The 12,342-nt window shown below is 38.0% G+C and overlaps 1 protein-coding gene across 2 annotated transcripts; it reads right to left on the bottom strand.

Moving 5' to 3' along the window:
* Positions 1 to 77: 77 nt before the first annotated feature.
* samd7 (sterile alpha motif domain containing 7) lies at positions 78 to 9,678 on the bottom strand. 2 transcript variants are annotated; one of them, XM_077232125.1, is made up of 10 exons: positions 9,555 to 9,678; positions 9,263 to 9,378; positions 6,149 to 6,265; positions 5,895 to 6,018; positions 3,887 to 4,011; positions 3,724 to 3,802; positions 2,911 to 3,599; positions 2,316 to 2,428; positions 2,120 to 2,230; positions 78 to 739 (listed from the first exon to the last, which is right to left on the bottom strand). In XM_077232125.1, the coding sequence occupies exons 3-10, from the start codon at positions 6,249 to 6,251 to the stop codon at positions 503 to 505; spliced, it is 1,581 nt and encodes a 526-aa protein (XP_077088240.1). In that variant the 5' UTR covers positions 6,252 to 6,265; positions 9,263 to 9,378; positions 9,555 to 9,678; the 3' UTR covers positions 78 to 502. The 2 variants fall into 2 exon arrangements, with proteins under 2 accessions (XP_077088240.1, XP_077088233.1); XM_077232118.1 differs by lacking the exon at positions 9,555 to 9,678 and having other exon boundaries at positions 9,263 to 9,406.
* Positions 9,679 to 12,342: the final 2,664 nt, after the last annotated feature.

Raw genomic sequence — 12,342 nt, 5'->3', positions numbered from 1 at the left:
ACGAAGCAAACTGCTTGATAAAAATGTAACAAATCATTCATTTGTTGAAAAAGAAAAGAATAGTGTAGATTTTGTGATTTTTGTGAGTGTGAAAAATGCTTTATTTAAACCTCTTTTTTTTAAATTTAACATACCAATTTAACCAAACAAAAGATTTTTTTTTATTTACTTCACAGCAAACAACACATGACAATAGAGAATAATTCAAGTTTGAAGTAAAAACCAAAATACAATTTTGCAATAAAAAATAATAAGGGACAAAATGTTTTTAATTGATTTGCTAATTTATTACAAAATATACATAATATACGTAAAAAAAACCCAGCATTCAACAGTCTACTAAGTCTGTTGGAGCACATTTTCAACCTATTGCATAACACAGATCATAATATATTTGTGATTCACTATAGAAATGTCAGTTTCTGTCTACCTTATACATTAGGTGTCAAAACAGTATTTGAGAGACAGGTGGAATAAAAAGAAGTCCAATAGTTGTGCTCTTTCAGGTGGTCTCACTCATCTGGGTCGGTGAAGGATTATCAGCTTCACTAACAGGCTCTGTAGATTTAAGAGCCTCTGTGTCTCTGGGGCTGCTGAGAAGCTCCACGCTGTTGCAGTTGAGGGGGGAGCTGATGTCTGATGATCTGTCCCCACTTTTCTCAGGTGGAGGCTGCAGGCCAGAGACAGGCAGGGGCAAGTTCATCATGTTGTAGAACATGTTACCCATCCGTCGGGACAACTAAAAAGAGAATAGAATAACCTAATGAGTAAAAAGAGCTAGAGCTAATTCTTTAAAAATCTTTAACCTTTTGAAGATCAAGGACCCATTGGAGGATAGAAAGAACCCTTAAATACACGATGAAATCAAAATTGACAATTCTTTTTTAATGGAATATTGCACTGTTTATTATAAATTATTTTATCCGTGCACATGATTTTTTTTTTAAAAAAGACCTCATAATCTTTCATCAAAATAACTCCCCCTCCCTCTTGCAGCAACATCTCGTCTCTGATGACGTTCACTGGCATGAGGGCGGGACAACCTGTCACTTACATGAGATCGACCAATAGCAAACGACAACAAAATCAACTCCCGCCCTACATTTTTTCTTGTTTGAGAAGCCTTTTTACTCAGATATACGTCACAACAGGAAAGAAAAGATTATTGCAACTTCTGTTTGACTTTTAAAATATATTTAATTTTCATATACTTCATATTAACTTTCATACTTTCATATTAACTTAATTTAATTTTAATGATTAACCTGCTTATTGGGACATTATATGTAATGGAAGAGGTGTTAGTGAGGCCAGCAGGGGCTGCTCACCCTGTGGTCTGCGTGGGTCCTAACGCCCCAGTATAGTGATGGGGACACTATACTGTCAAAGAGTACCGTCCTTCGGATGAGATGTTAAACCGAGGTTCTGACTCTCTTTGGTCATTAAAAATCCCAAGATGTCCTTCGAAAAAGAGTAGGGATGTAACCCCGGCATCCTTGCCAAATTTGCCCCATGGCCTCTGTCCATCACGGCCTCCTAATCATCCCCATGTCATGTTTGGCTTCATCACTGTGTCCTCTCTATCAATTAGCTGGTGTGTGGTGGGCGTTTTGGCGCACTATGGCTGCTGTCGTATCATCAGGTGGATGCTGCACATTGGTGGAGGTTGAGGAGATTCCCCCTTCCATATGTGAAGCGTTTGAGTACCCAGAAAAGCGCTATATAAATGTAACAAATTATTATTAATTAATAATTATTATCATGTAGATAATCTTGTCCTTTAAACATCTAAATATGAAAATATGAATATGAAAATATGAATAACATCTAAATAAAAACAAATGGTTTCCTGCAGGCATACAGGTTGGAGCCTCTCATTCTGAAGCATTACAGCAATACATCACCTGTTCAGATTCACTGGTGAGTAAAACGATGCTTTACCTAAATTTAAATTTAAATCATAAAGGATAAAGTAATCAATAAGAAATGTTTTTTATCAATAAAAATGCATATGCACAAAAACGTACATACGTACGTGTAAACATAGAATTAAAAAAAACTATTTTTTAGGTACAACACCACCAGCCCCACACCGTATGACCAGATCCGTCCCAAATACCTGTGATCGTATCTTAAGCGCCGGCCCAAGCTTTAGCCCAAGTGTGTCCAGGAGGTGCTCCTCTGTAAGAAGAGGTAAAGTCTCTCCATCAATCTTGTGGTCTTTGAATGTCTGAAGTGGATGACACACAAAAGAATAAGATTGAAAAACAGCTTTAAATTTATAATTACATTTTGTCATTTTACCTTTCTATTACCTGTGCATATTCAGCGCAGCTTGGTATTTCACTGATAAAGTTGAAGACGTCATCAACTGTCCATTTGCGAATATCAGACATCTCTTCTCCATTAAGAAACATATTAGGAGGACCTAGTTGAAAACAAAACAAATTAATAGGTAGCATTGACTATAATGTGTCATCATCATCTTAATATTTCTTAAGAGAAATGTATATTGGCTCACAAAACATGCCTAACAAACAGCCAAACACCTGTGTTGTATTGTTAACTAGAACTATTAAAAATGTTTTCTTTAATTGAAATATATCTAATTTGATGGAAAAACAAACTAAACTTTATTAAAAAACCCAAAAGTTAGAAATGTTGCCTTTGCATCTAACTGAAATAAATAGTTAGTTAAAAGTTTAAGTTAAAGTACTAAAATGACTAAAATTAAATAAAGAAAAAAAACAAACAAAAACAAAAGCACATAACAAAATTAAAACTTTATCTAAAATGAAAATATAAGCTCACTTAAAATATGAAAAAATATTATAATAGTTTATAAAAAATACTAAAATAACACTGCAAAACACAACCACTGCATTTAAAAAAAGTAACTAAAACACACACCAAGAGGTAGAAGTCCATTTCCTGGCACGGGAAGCATGTAGGGCATCCCTGTGAGAGGGCCGGCGGCAGATGGATACAGAAACTTTTCTTGGAAAGCTGAGCAAGGGTTGGAAATGTCTTTGTCAGTGGTGCCGGCATTGCAGTTGTTGACTTCTGCACATCCCTCCTGTCCACTAATACATGCCTTGCGAATCCCTGGCTCTCCTTCCTTAAAACTTTTCCTACTGCTGGCTGAAGACAGCTCTGTCTCTACTTTGCTTTGGTGTGGTTCGCTGCTAGTGGCCTCACTGCTCATTTCCCCTTTCCCTTCAACTTCCTTCTCCTCCCCCGATGCACCTCCTGGACTTTGCTCGATGTTCTTCTCTTCTGATTGGCCTTTAGGGAGAGTGATGTTGCTGTCTGAGCTTTTATGATTGGTGGTCCTCCTGCCTGTCCTGCGTCCTCGCTCCCTTTGCAGTGTGCTGATCTGTGGGTAAGGGCTTGACATGAGGAGACTGTTAGCATGCAGGTCTTCAAGTGTGGTGCGGTGGACGAATACATCATGACCATCCGGGAGTCGCTGGCGGCCCCTGAAGGCCATTGGATTGGGTTGGATGCCCTGGTACATCATGGGATTCTCCATACCAATAAGACCCTTTTGGTGGGCGTTCTCCAACTCTTTTTGATGCAGGATAGCATTCATCTCCATCCTCGTTAAAAAAAAAGAAAAAGAAAAAACTTATTGATTACATTTATTAATAGCTTTGTAATGTACTCATCTTTTTTACTCCAATTTAATATTGTTTTACATAGAAGGCAAATACACAAATTTACCTGGCTATGTTCTGTTTGTGAATTAACTCTTGTCGTCTGGAAACTGTCTCCATGGTTTCAGTGGGAAGGAAGCTGTAACCTGGAGATTATTTTTTTATATAAAATTAGTTTGCTCAATGAGCTTCCCCTGTTCTCCAAAATTAACATGTAATTTCATTCCAACCTGTGCCAGGGAATCCCCTGCCTTGAATAACATTGGAGTTTTGGGGCAGAGGTGGGCCGAGGTGGGCACCCATGTGCATTTGTCTCCCATCAGCTGATAGCATCTCAGTGGGCTGCACCAGTTCTCTGCAGATAAGGAGGATTCATTCATCATTAAAGTCCAGCTTATGTCGTTTTTGACTTTATTCTGCTATCTAATATATTTCTATTTCCTACATTGTGTTGTAATTCTATTACTGTTAAATTTTAGCTTATGCATGTTATTTCCTGTTCATGTCCTTCTGTTATTCTGTGTGTGATTGTGTGTGTGACAAATACAATTTCTAGTCTAGTTAAAACCTCATAGTTTATTCACTGCATTTTTATCTAACTTTTTTTACTCAATTTATTTTGCACTAACTGCCATTTTATTTTCAATGTAAATATTATGTATCAGCAGTACTATTGTTGTAATTTACATTGCACACATGATTGTACTCAGCTTTAAGTGAGTGTACCCGGTCCTACTCTACCCACTCCGAGCGGGATTCAAACCGGGGGCTACAGCGTGGGAAGCAGGCGCTCTAGCAAGGACGCTAAAGACCCCAGCCTTTAGCGTCTGTCGCTAGAATGCGTATTGAGGCCAGGGGAGTGAGGTTTACACACACAGCTCTTACTGGCCTATGTCTGTTACTGTTACACTCACACCCCTAAACCTCACTACCATCTCGGTCACTGCACCAAATGTAACCGGTCCTTGACTCGCTCCGTGCGTTTCCCGTACAACAACGTAACTCTCTGCTAAACTATCATAGTATGATGCATCGTTGAAGAAATCAACTAGCTAGTCACAACTGTTTCCCAAAACCATATTGTCGCAAATTGGTCATTTAACCATGTTGGTTAATGATGTCCCGCACCTGTTGGAGTACCTGTTGTATATATTATGTCTTATAATATACATTATAATATATCTTATAATATATATAACCCCACTGGGTGGTGTTGTTACACCAATTTGACACTGGGAAAATGAAGGGACATGTTTTTAAATTGACCAAGTTAAGTTTGTTGATGCATCTTTCACACTCTATGGCAGGCAGGGCGGACATATAATTACTTGACATGTTTAATCTTCATTATTTCTTAAGTTATTCACGCCTGTCGGCTGTGTACGGACGTTGTTTTGTGACACTATTTTGTATTGAAGTCTATGGGAAGTCTAGTTTATTTTCCCCTAAAAGTGGGCGTGAATCTGTTTTTACTTATACTAAATGTTTGGGCTACTGTTTTTGATAACACATACAATAGGTTTATAGAGAATCAAAAAAAATTCAATATATATTTTCCAAATTTTTCAGGAATTGTTGATTCTTTTTAAACGTTTGTAAGTCTGAACCAGAATATCAAGATATTTTATTATTTCGCATATGATGGGGAAAAGGAAAAAAGTTAAAGTTAAAAGTAAAGGCAAAGGTAAGGTAAAAAAGCACCACCTTGTTATATGTATAATAAATATTTTTGAGTATAGCCCTTCTAGATTATTTTATCCCCTGAGGTAGCCCTCGCACACATAAAAGGTTGGAGACCCCTGGTATATCTATATGTTTTATAATTACCAGTTTGTGTAATTTGGGGTTTCTGTAGCCAGTGACATTTCATTATTTGTAATTTATTTTCAATGCAGATGTAATGGCATTATACATTTTTTGTTTTTATTTGAAGGCTGAGGCTTTTGAGATATTACTTGCTGTGAATACCTCTGATATAGGCTACAGTATTGCGGCATGGTATCAGGACATCCTGGCTAGTGTCTGTCGCACACGGCTAGGGGCGAATGGCCGGATGATGGGCCTATTTGGGAGAAAGTCCAGGGCTGTTTTCTAGCCCCAGTCAGTCCCTGCTAGCATGGTTCCATTACATGAGAACAGTAATAACTGAAATTGTCCATTAACAATTAAATGTCATTCTTAGTATTAGAAATTCTCATTTAGAACTAGACTTGCTAGTTTTAGTTAATTCTAACTGACCTTTCCATGAAGCGGTGATCAAACTGCGCAGGAACACCCTGCAGTCTCTGCTGCCCCTGAGCCAAGATCTGTGGAGCCATGGCCATCTGGTTCCTCATCATGAGCTCCTGCCTTTGCCGCAACTCTGTTTCACATGCAAAGAAACAGATGAAGGTGTCAATAATAGTATTAGCTCTTTTTTATCCATAGTTCATCAAGTTTGTGATCAGCTAAAGTGTTTCATGGACAGTGCCACTTCCGTGATGAACTCTCACCTCCAGCAGACATTCCATTGACAAGTCGGTACCAGTGTTTCTCATCTAGGGCGCCTTGCTCTCCCAGCGCTGATATCTTCCTTAGCTGGTCACGTGGGGTCATGACACTGCCTCCTCCTTGAGTGTAATAAACATTATCTAATTAAAAAATTCTCTAATTAAAAAAAACAAAAACCAAAAACACTGCATTATAGCGACAAACAAAAAACAACAGAAGTAAATGGAAAATGAAATCTTTTGGTTATCAACTTTCTTAAAAATATCTTATTTTTTTTGTGGTCAACAGAAGAAAGGAACTCATACATGTTTGGAACAACATGAGGGTGAGTAAATGATGACTGAATTTTCATTTTTGAATGGCCTATCCCTTTAAAGGGATAATTCACCCAAAAATTAAATGTTGTCATCATTTACTTACCCTGTTGTTCCAATGTTGTTCCAAACCTGTATGAGTTCCTTTCTTCTGTTGACCACAAAAAAATAAGATATTTTTAAGAAAGTTGGTAATCAGACAGTTGACGGTAATATTTTTTCCTATGCAAGTGTAACCCGGGTAAACCAGGCTGCCAGTAAAGGAATAAGGATGTGTTAAGGGTTAAGAAAAAGCTGAGAAGCGGAAAGAAATATAAGAATTTTAGAAGGACAGGAGAATGACCCAATCACTGACTGTGCTGCAGTGACAGACACTTCAATGAGCCAATAGCAGCAGCACATTCAGGTCCTGCAGACCAGGACCTTAAGCATGCACTAGGACGGTTTGCAGCCAAGTGTGAACCGGCTGGGCTGAACCGGCTCCAAGTCAGAGGCCATTGTTCTCAGTCGGAAAAGGGTGGCTTGCCCACTTCAGGTTGCCTCAAGTGGAGGAGTTCAAGAATCTTGGGGTCTTGTTCACGAGTGAGGGAAGGATGGAACAGGAGATTGACAGACGGATGGGTGCAGCTTCTGCAGTAATGCGGTTGATTTACCGGTCAATGTAGGTTCCTACTCTCACCTATGGTCATGAGCTGTGTGGGTCATGACAGAAAGGACAAGATCCCGGATACAGGCGACCGAAATAAGCTTTCTCCGCAGGGTGGCTTGGCGCTCCCTTAGAGATAGGGTGAGGAGCTAGGTCAATCAGGAGGAGCTCAGAGTAGAGCCGCTGCTCCTCCACATCGAGAGGAACCAGCTGAGGTGGCTCGGGCATCTGTTCTGGATGCCTCCTGGACGCCTTCCTGGGGAGGTGTTCTGGGCGCGTCCCACTGGGAGGAGACCCCTGGGAAGACCTAGGACATGCTGGAAGGTTTATGTCTCCCGGCTGGCCTGGGAACGCCTCGGTATCTCCCCCCTGGAAGAGCTGGAGGAAGTGTCTAGGGAGAGGGAAGTCTGGGCGTCTCTGCTTAGACTGCTGCCCCGCGACCCAGCCCCGGATAAGCGGAAGAAGATGGATGGATGGATGGATGGATGGATATATTATGATTGTCATGTAGGCTTATTGAGTGTCTATTTCTCAACCTGCAAGAATTTCTCTACTGGAATAATAACATGGTCTAATTAAATCTTTACAGATCTTTATTACTGGATAATTCTCCTGTGCTCTGCTTGGGACTGCCTCTGTGCGTATTACCCGTTATGAGGAGCCGTTCTAATCTGAGTCCAGTAATCCTCCTGTTAGTCCAGCAGTCTGCCTGCTACATCTGCTGACCTGCATGCGTGCGGTCCTGCTGTCAGCCAACCCCCAAACTACATTCAGGGCCCCTATTCCCCCCTCAGATCCTATTAGCTAAGTCCTGACTATACAGCATTTTCAAGGGATGTGTTGGAGGTAATCCCAGAGTTTAGAGTTTTACCCTCAGCAAACCTTGCCTGTAAGCATACCGGACAATACACCCTAAGTGCTAAGCCTATTAGCCTCCATTAGCCCCAGAGATGTCCTAAAAACACCTTGGGGATAAATCTGGGATACAATCGGTTTATGTGTTAAATGTGGTGCAGGCAGACACTCCGTCAACAGTGTTAAAACCCTGCCTGATACACAGAAGAGTCTGTTTATTATAGAATGAAGGAATGATTTTTATTAAATTTATTATCTATAAGCATATTTCTATGTAGATAATTTTTAAAATACTTTTTCAAAATTCATATAACTTTGTATCTGTCAATATATTTTCAAATATTACCCAAAAATATTAATTCATATAATTTGGAAATTCATAGGCAGGTGGATGTTGATAAACACATGATTTTTTTTTTTGGACAAACAATGTTCTTTATATAAATATGACCCCCTTTTGGAATAATAATAATTATTGCATCACTTGTCACACATGTGATAAGTGATGCCATATCCAAGTCACAGTCTTGAACTGGATGGATTTGCTTGGGACTAATCTCATTAAAGGAATAAATGAAGGGAAAACTGCTGACTACTTAAATCAAGCCTTGCATTTGGGTAGGTCATATAGAGTAGATAATAATCATCTGGTCTAATGTACTTCTTTTGTACGGCAAGGGCACACAATAATTCCAATGGTACACATCTCTAAGTCTAAGACAGTTATGAACAGAAGTGACAATGATTCGAACACTACCAACTACCTTGTCATTTATCACTTCTTTGGCACATAACAAAGAGTTAAATGTGATATTTATATGTAAAGGAATAAAGATGGTTAAAATTAATTGCATGTTCTAGTCATATCACCCTTATTTAGATATTACAGATTGTTTCAAAGAAGCTTTACAGTGATAAACAAGAAAATGATTCAGTGAATCAAACAGAATTAAATTCAGCTGTAAAGCAGATCTAAAAAGACAAAAGTGTCATCATTCTGCTAAAATCAGTTCAGTGTTGATTTAAAGTTCAATTATGGAATGAGTTCAATTCAGCTATAAAGCAGCTCTGCAGGAAAGAGTGATGTCATCACTGTTCTATATTGTTAAAATTCTATACTGTGCGATGAAACTGTTGCACACCGTTGCAATGAATCTACAGTGAAATGAACATGTTAAAAATACAGTCTAAATCATTAACCTTACATTACAGGTTAAAAATATACAGCATAAACTAGAAAAAAAAAACAAATAGTGGAAGGAAAAGTTAGGCCATAAAAACAGATGAGACTTTAGACTCACCTCTGAATGTCGGCCAGAGAAATGGGAATATGTCCAGGCTCTCGGTCAGGAAGTAAATATCAATACATTCATTCCAAACTAGAAAAATGATTCCAAAATGAGCACGAGACCTGAAGCTGCAACAAGAAAGGACGAAAGTCAACAACTCTCAGGACCCAATTCTTCAGTCCTGTTGCAGGTGCCTTGGCCAACAAGTGCCAGCTCCTTGTCTTAACTAAAAAAGACCTTTAATTACAGATTCATGTTATCTCTATTAGCTTGGCTTTATCTGCCTGCTTAAGCCCCCCCTTACCTGACATCACTATGATCTCTCGTCCAACTGCATGCAGGACACTCTGCTGAAATGTAATTAAGAGCACTGCCTAAGCACAGTGGCTAAACCTCTTTCAACATTTACCTCAGTAATCCCCTGTTAGCACTTTAAGACAGAGGGTAAGACACCTAAACGCTCAGCTTCCTTTTCCATGGAAAAGACAGTCAACTGAAACCAAGCAGGATGTGCATGTGCCTTTCAAGTGCAACTTATAGAAATCATTCTCATGGTGTTAATCAGAGACTATATCAGGTTGCATTAATTGGGCGTCCTGCCCTCCTGACTATGTTGTGGATGATCATGTGCTCAGACTTGTTAATCTGACAGTTTGTGCTCACCACCCGCTTACAGCATTGTCTGCAGTTCCCAGACTTATATTTTTTTTACACTGAGAGGATCAGGGAGAATTAGTACAGGGATAGGTGTGCGCACAATTGGGCGGCATATGAGCGTTTTGCTGGAAAACAGATTCTTGGGGAGACGCAGAGATTGGCGGCAAGTGTTCGCCTCCCGCGGGGATAAGCTGACAGAGGGCTAATAAAGCTGTTTTGCTGATTATTATAAATGGCCGCACACACCACCTCCTGTGCTATGCAGAGCTTTGTAAGAAATGAGTAAACAAATGCTTGTGAAACCGCAGGAATCTCAAGTGCTTATTGGTGACATTACTACTATAGTAATTCATCAAATAGCATTTGAACCTGTGGCCTTGAAAATTACAATATACAATTTATACTATACCATTTAAGAAAAAGTTTGGGGTCAGAAATTGATGCATTTCCTCAATAAAAACATTTATAAGGTCACAAAGATTTGTTTCAAATAAAGGCTGTTCTCCTGAAAAAATAATATGACAGTTTAAATTTTTTAATATGAAGTTTTAAGCAGCACAGCTGGCTTATATTTGTTTCTTAAAATGTTTCTTGAGCATCAAATCAGCATATTAGAATGATTTCTGAAGGATCATTTAACTGAAGACTGGAGTAATGATACTGAAAATTCAGTTTTTCGTCAAAATAAATTACATTTTAAAATATTTTAAAATAGAAAAGTTATTTCAAATTGTTATTATATTTCACAATATTAATTTTTTTTAAATAAATGCAGCCTTGGTGAGCATAAGCATTTAAATTAAAACATCTTACTGACAAAAAGCGAAAATTATTTGAAGTTGACCATTATGCAATTCTGTGTAATATTATTTATAAAATATTTTTTGACAGTCTAAATTCAACAGAGAAAAATACAAATTAAAACTTATTAATTCTAATTTTAAAAAATATATTTCATTCACTCAGGTTTGAATAAACACTCATAATTCTACAAACAAAATGTACAATAAAATTCTGAAGAAACATAGATCTATTAGTAGCATTTTTACACTTGTCTCGTTGGATCAAAGTAAAAAGAAAATGGTTACTAGGCTAGTAATCGATTTACTTTTTCTCAACTGAAAAAATTTTGTTTGAACAAATCAAATTTCTATGGTCAGTTAAAACTAAAAATACTCTTTGAACCAATGATGTTTTTTTATTATTAGATCACAAGTTATCACAATCTTTTTGGACTAACTTAAATTTTTACATTGTTTTAAATAAAAATTCCAAACTACAAACCAATATGGCATAAATTAAACAATATCTTCACCTTAAGAATGAGTGATTTTACTGTGTGAAATGTCACTGAATTACTGTTTGGAAAAAGGTTTATTTTTTATGTGGTCCCCCTTTTTGAATCTACTCAAAACTGAGTAATAGTTTCATAGTTTGGCGTGCTTGAATTACACTCAATACAAAACATAGTTCAGACATAAGCCGTTCTTGTTGGTTATTTTGTTGACGGTGTTTGCGGGCTGGGATGGTTACCACATTACCACAATACCGCGGTCACGTGACGCCAACCGTGGGTCTGAGCTTGTCACCGTCATCACCTCAATTTTTTTAAATTTAAAGTATTAAAGCGGTTTACCGCTATACGGCGGGAATTTCTTGCTTTTCAACCGCGGTTAGAAAAAATCCATACCGTCCTAGCCCTACTGAGATGCAGGATTAGACGAAAACTTTGCTCATGTTGTGGACTCATATCAGCCAAAAAGAGAGAATCACGAATAAAGTGATTAGACTCCGAGAGAGCAGAGTATTAAGACATGTAAACCACTAATTTAAGAATCTATGTGGAGTAAGCTTTTTAAGAGGGATTTCTGCCTGGCCTGTTTGTGCACTGTATTATAGAGTCACAGTGAGGCAAAGGGATAACGTGGGGTTTAACCCCAAAACAACTCTGTCTGTGAAGTCCGAATTATGCTGAAGGATAAGGGAACTCTCCATTGAAATTAAACATATAAATAAACAGACATATGATAAATAAACACAAAGTGTAACCACAGTGACCACTGATACATACCAAATACAGAAGACCCGTGACTTCTGCCCCCTACAGGACATACCTTATTAGCATACTGAACATAGACCAGCAATATGAACTAAGACGTCTTTTAGACAGATGGATATACTGGTTTAGTTTATTAATACATTATTTTCATAGTTCTTTACACAGTAATGTAGATATGTAAACAATTTTAAACCCAACGACTGGGTTTGTTTGGTTGAAACAACCCAACATTTTAAATTATCTTTGCAGCCACTGGGAATCAAGACATCACAAAAAATTTTTTTGGAGAAAACACATTTTCTTAGGTAAAAACTTTTATTTGATTCTTATTTATTAAACTAAAGGGCATTTTGGTTGGATTTGGGTCAGTGTATTT

Source organism: Siphateles boraxobius, unplaced genomic scaffold (genome assembly GCF_051911475.1).
Source record: "Siphateles boraxobius isolate OS27281-9 unplaced genomic scaffold, OSU_SipBor_1 1, whole genome shotgun sequence".
In the NCBI taxonomy this organism is placed as follows: domain Eukaryota; kingdom Metazoa; phylum Chordata; class Actinopteri; order Cypriniformes; family Leuciscidae; genus Siphateles; species Siphateles boraxobius.
This window is presented reverse-complemented; position numbering and strand designations above follow the sequence as displayed.

Excerpts from the sequence above, each read along its gene's own strand:
- samd7 (XM_077232125.1), bottom strand. The coding sequence starts at position 6,251 with ATGACCCCACGTGACCAGCTAAGGAAGATATCAGCGCTGGGAGAGCAA. Across the intron at positions 3,600-3,723 it reads CACAAACAGAACATAGCCAG|GATGGAGATGAATGCTATCC; the intron begins GTAAATTTGTGT and ends TTTTTTAACGAG. Across the intron at positions 2,231-2,315 it reads GCTGCGCTGAATATGCACAG|ACATTCAAAGACCACAAGAT; the intron begins GTAATAGAAAGG and ends CATCCACTTCAG.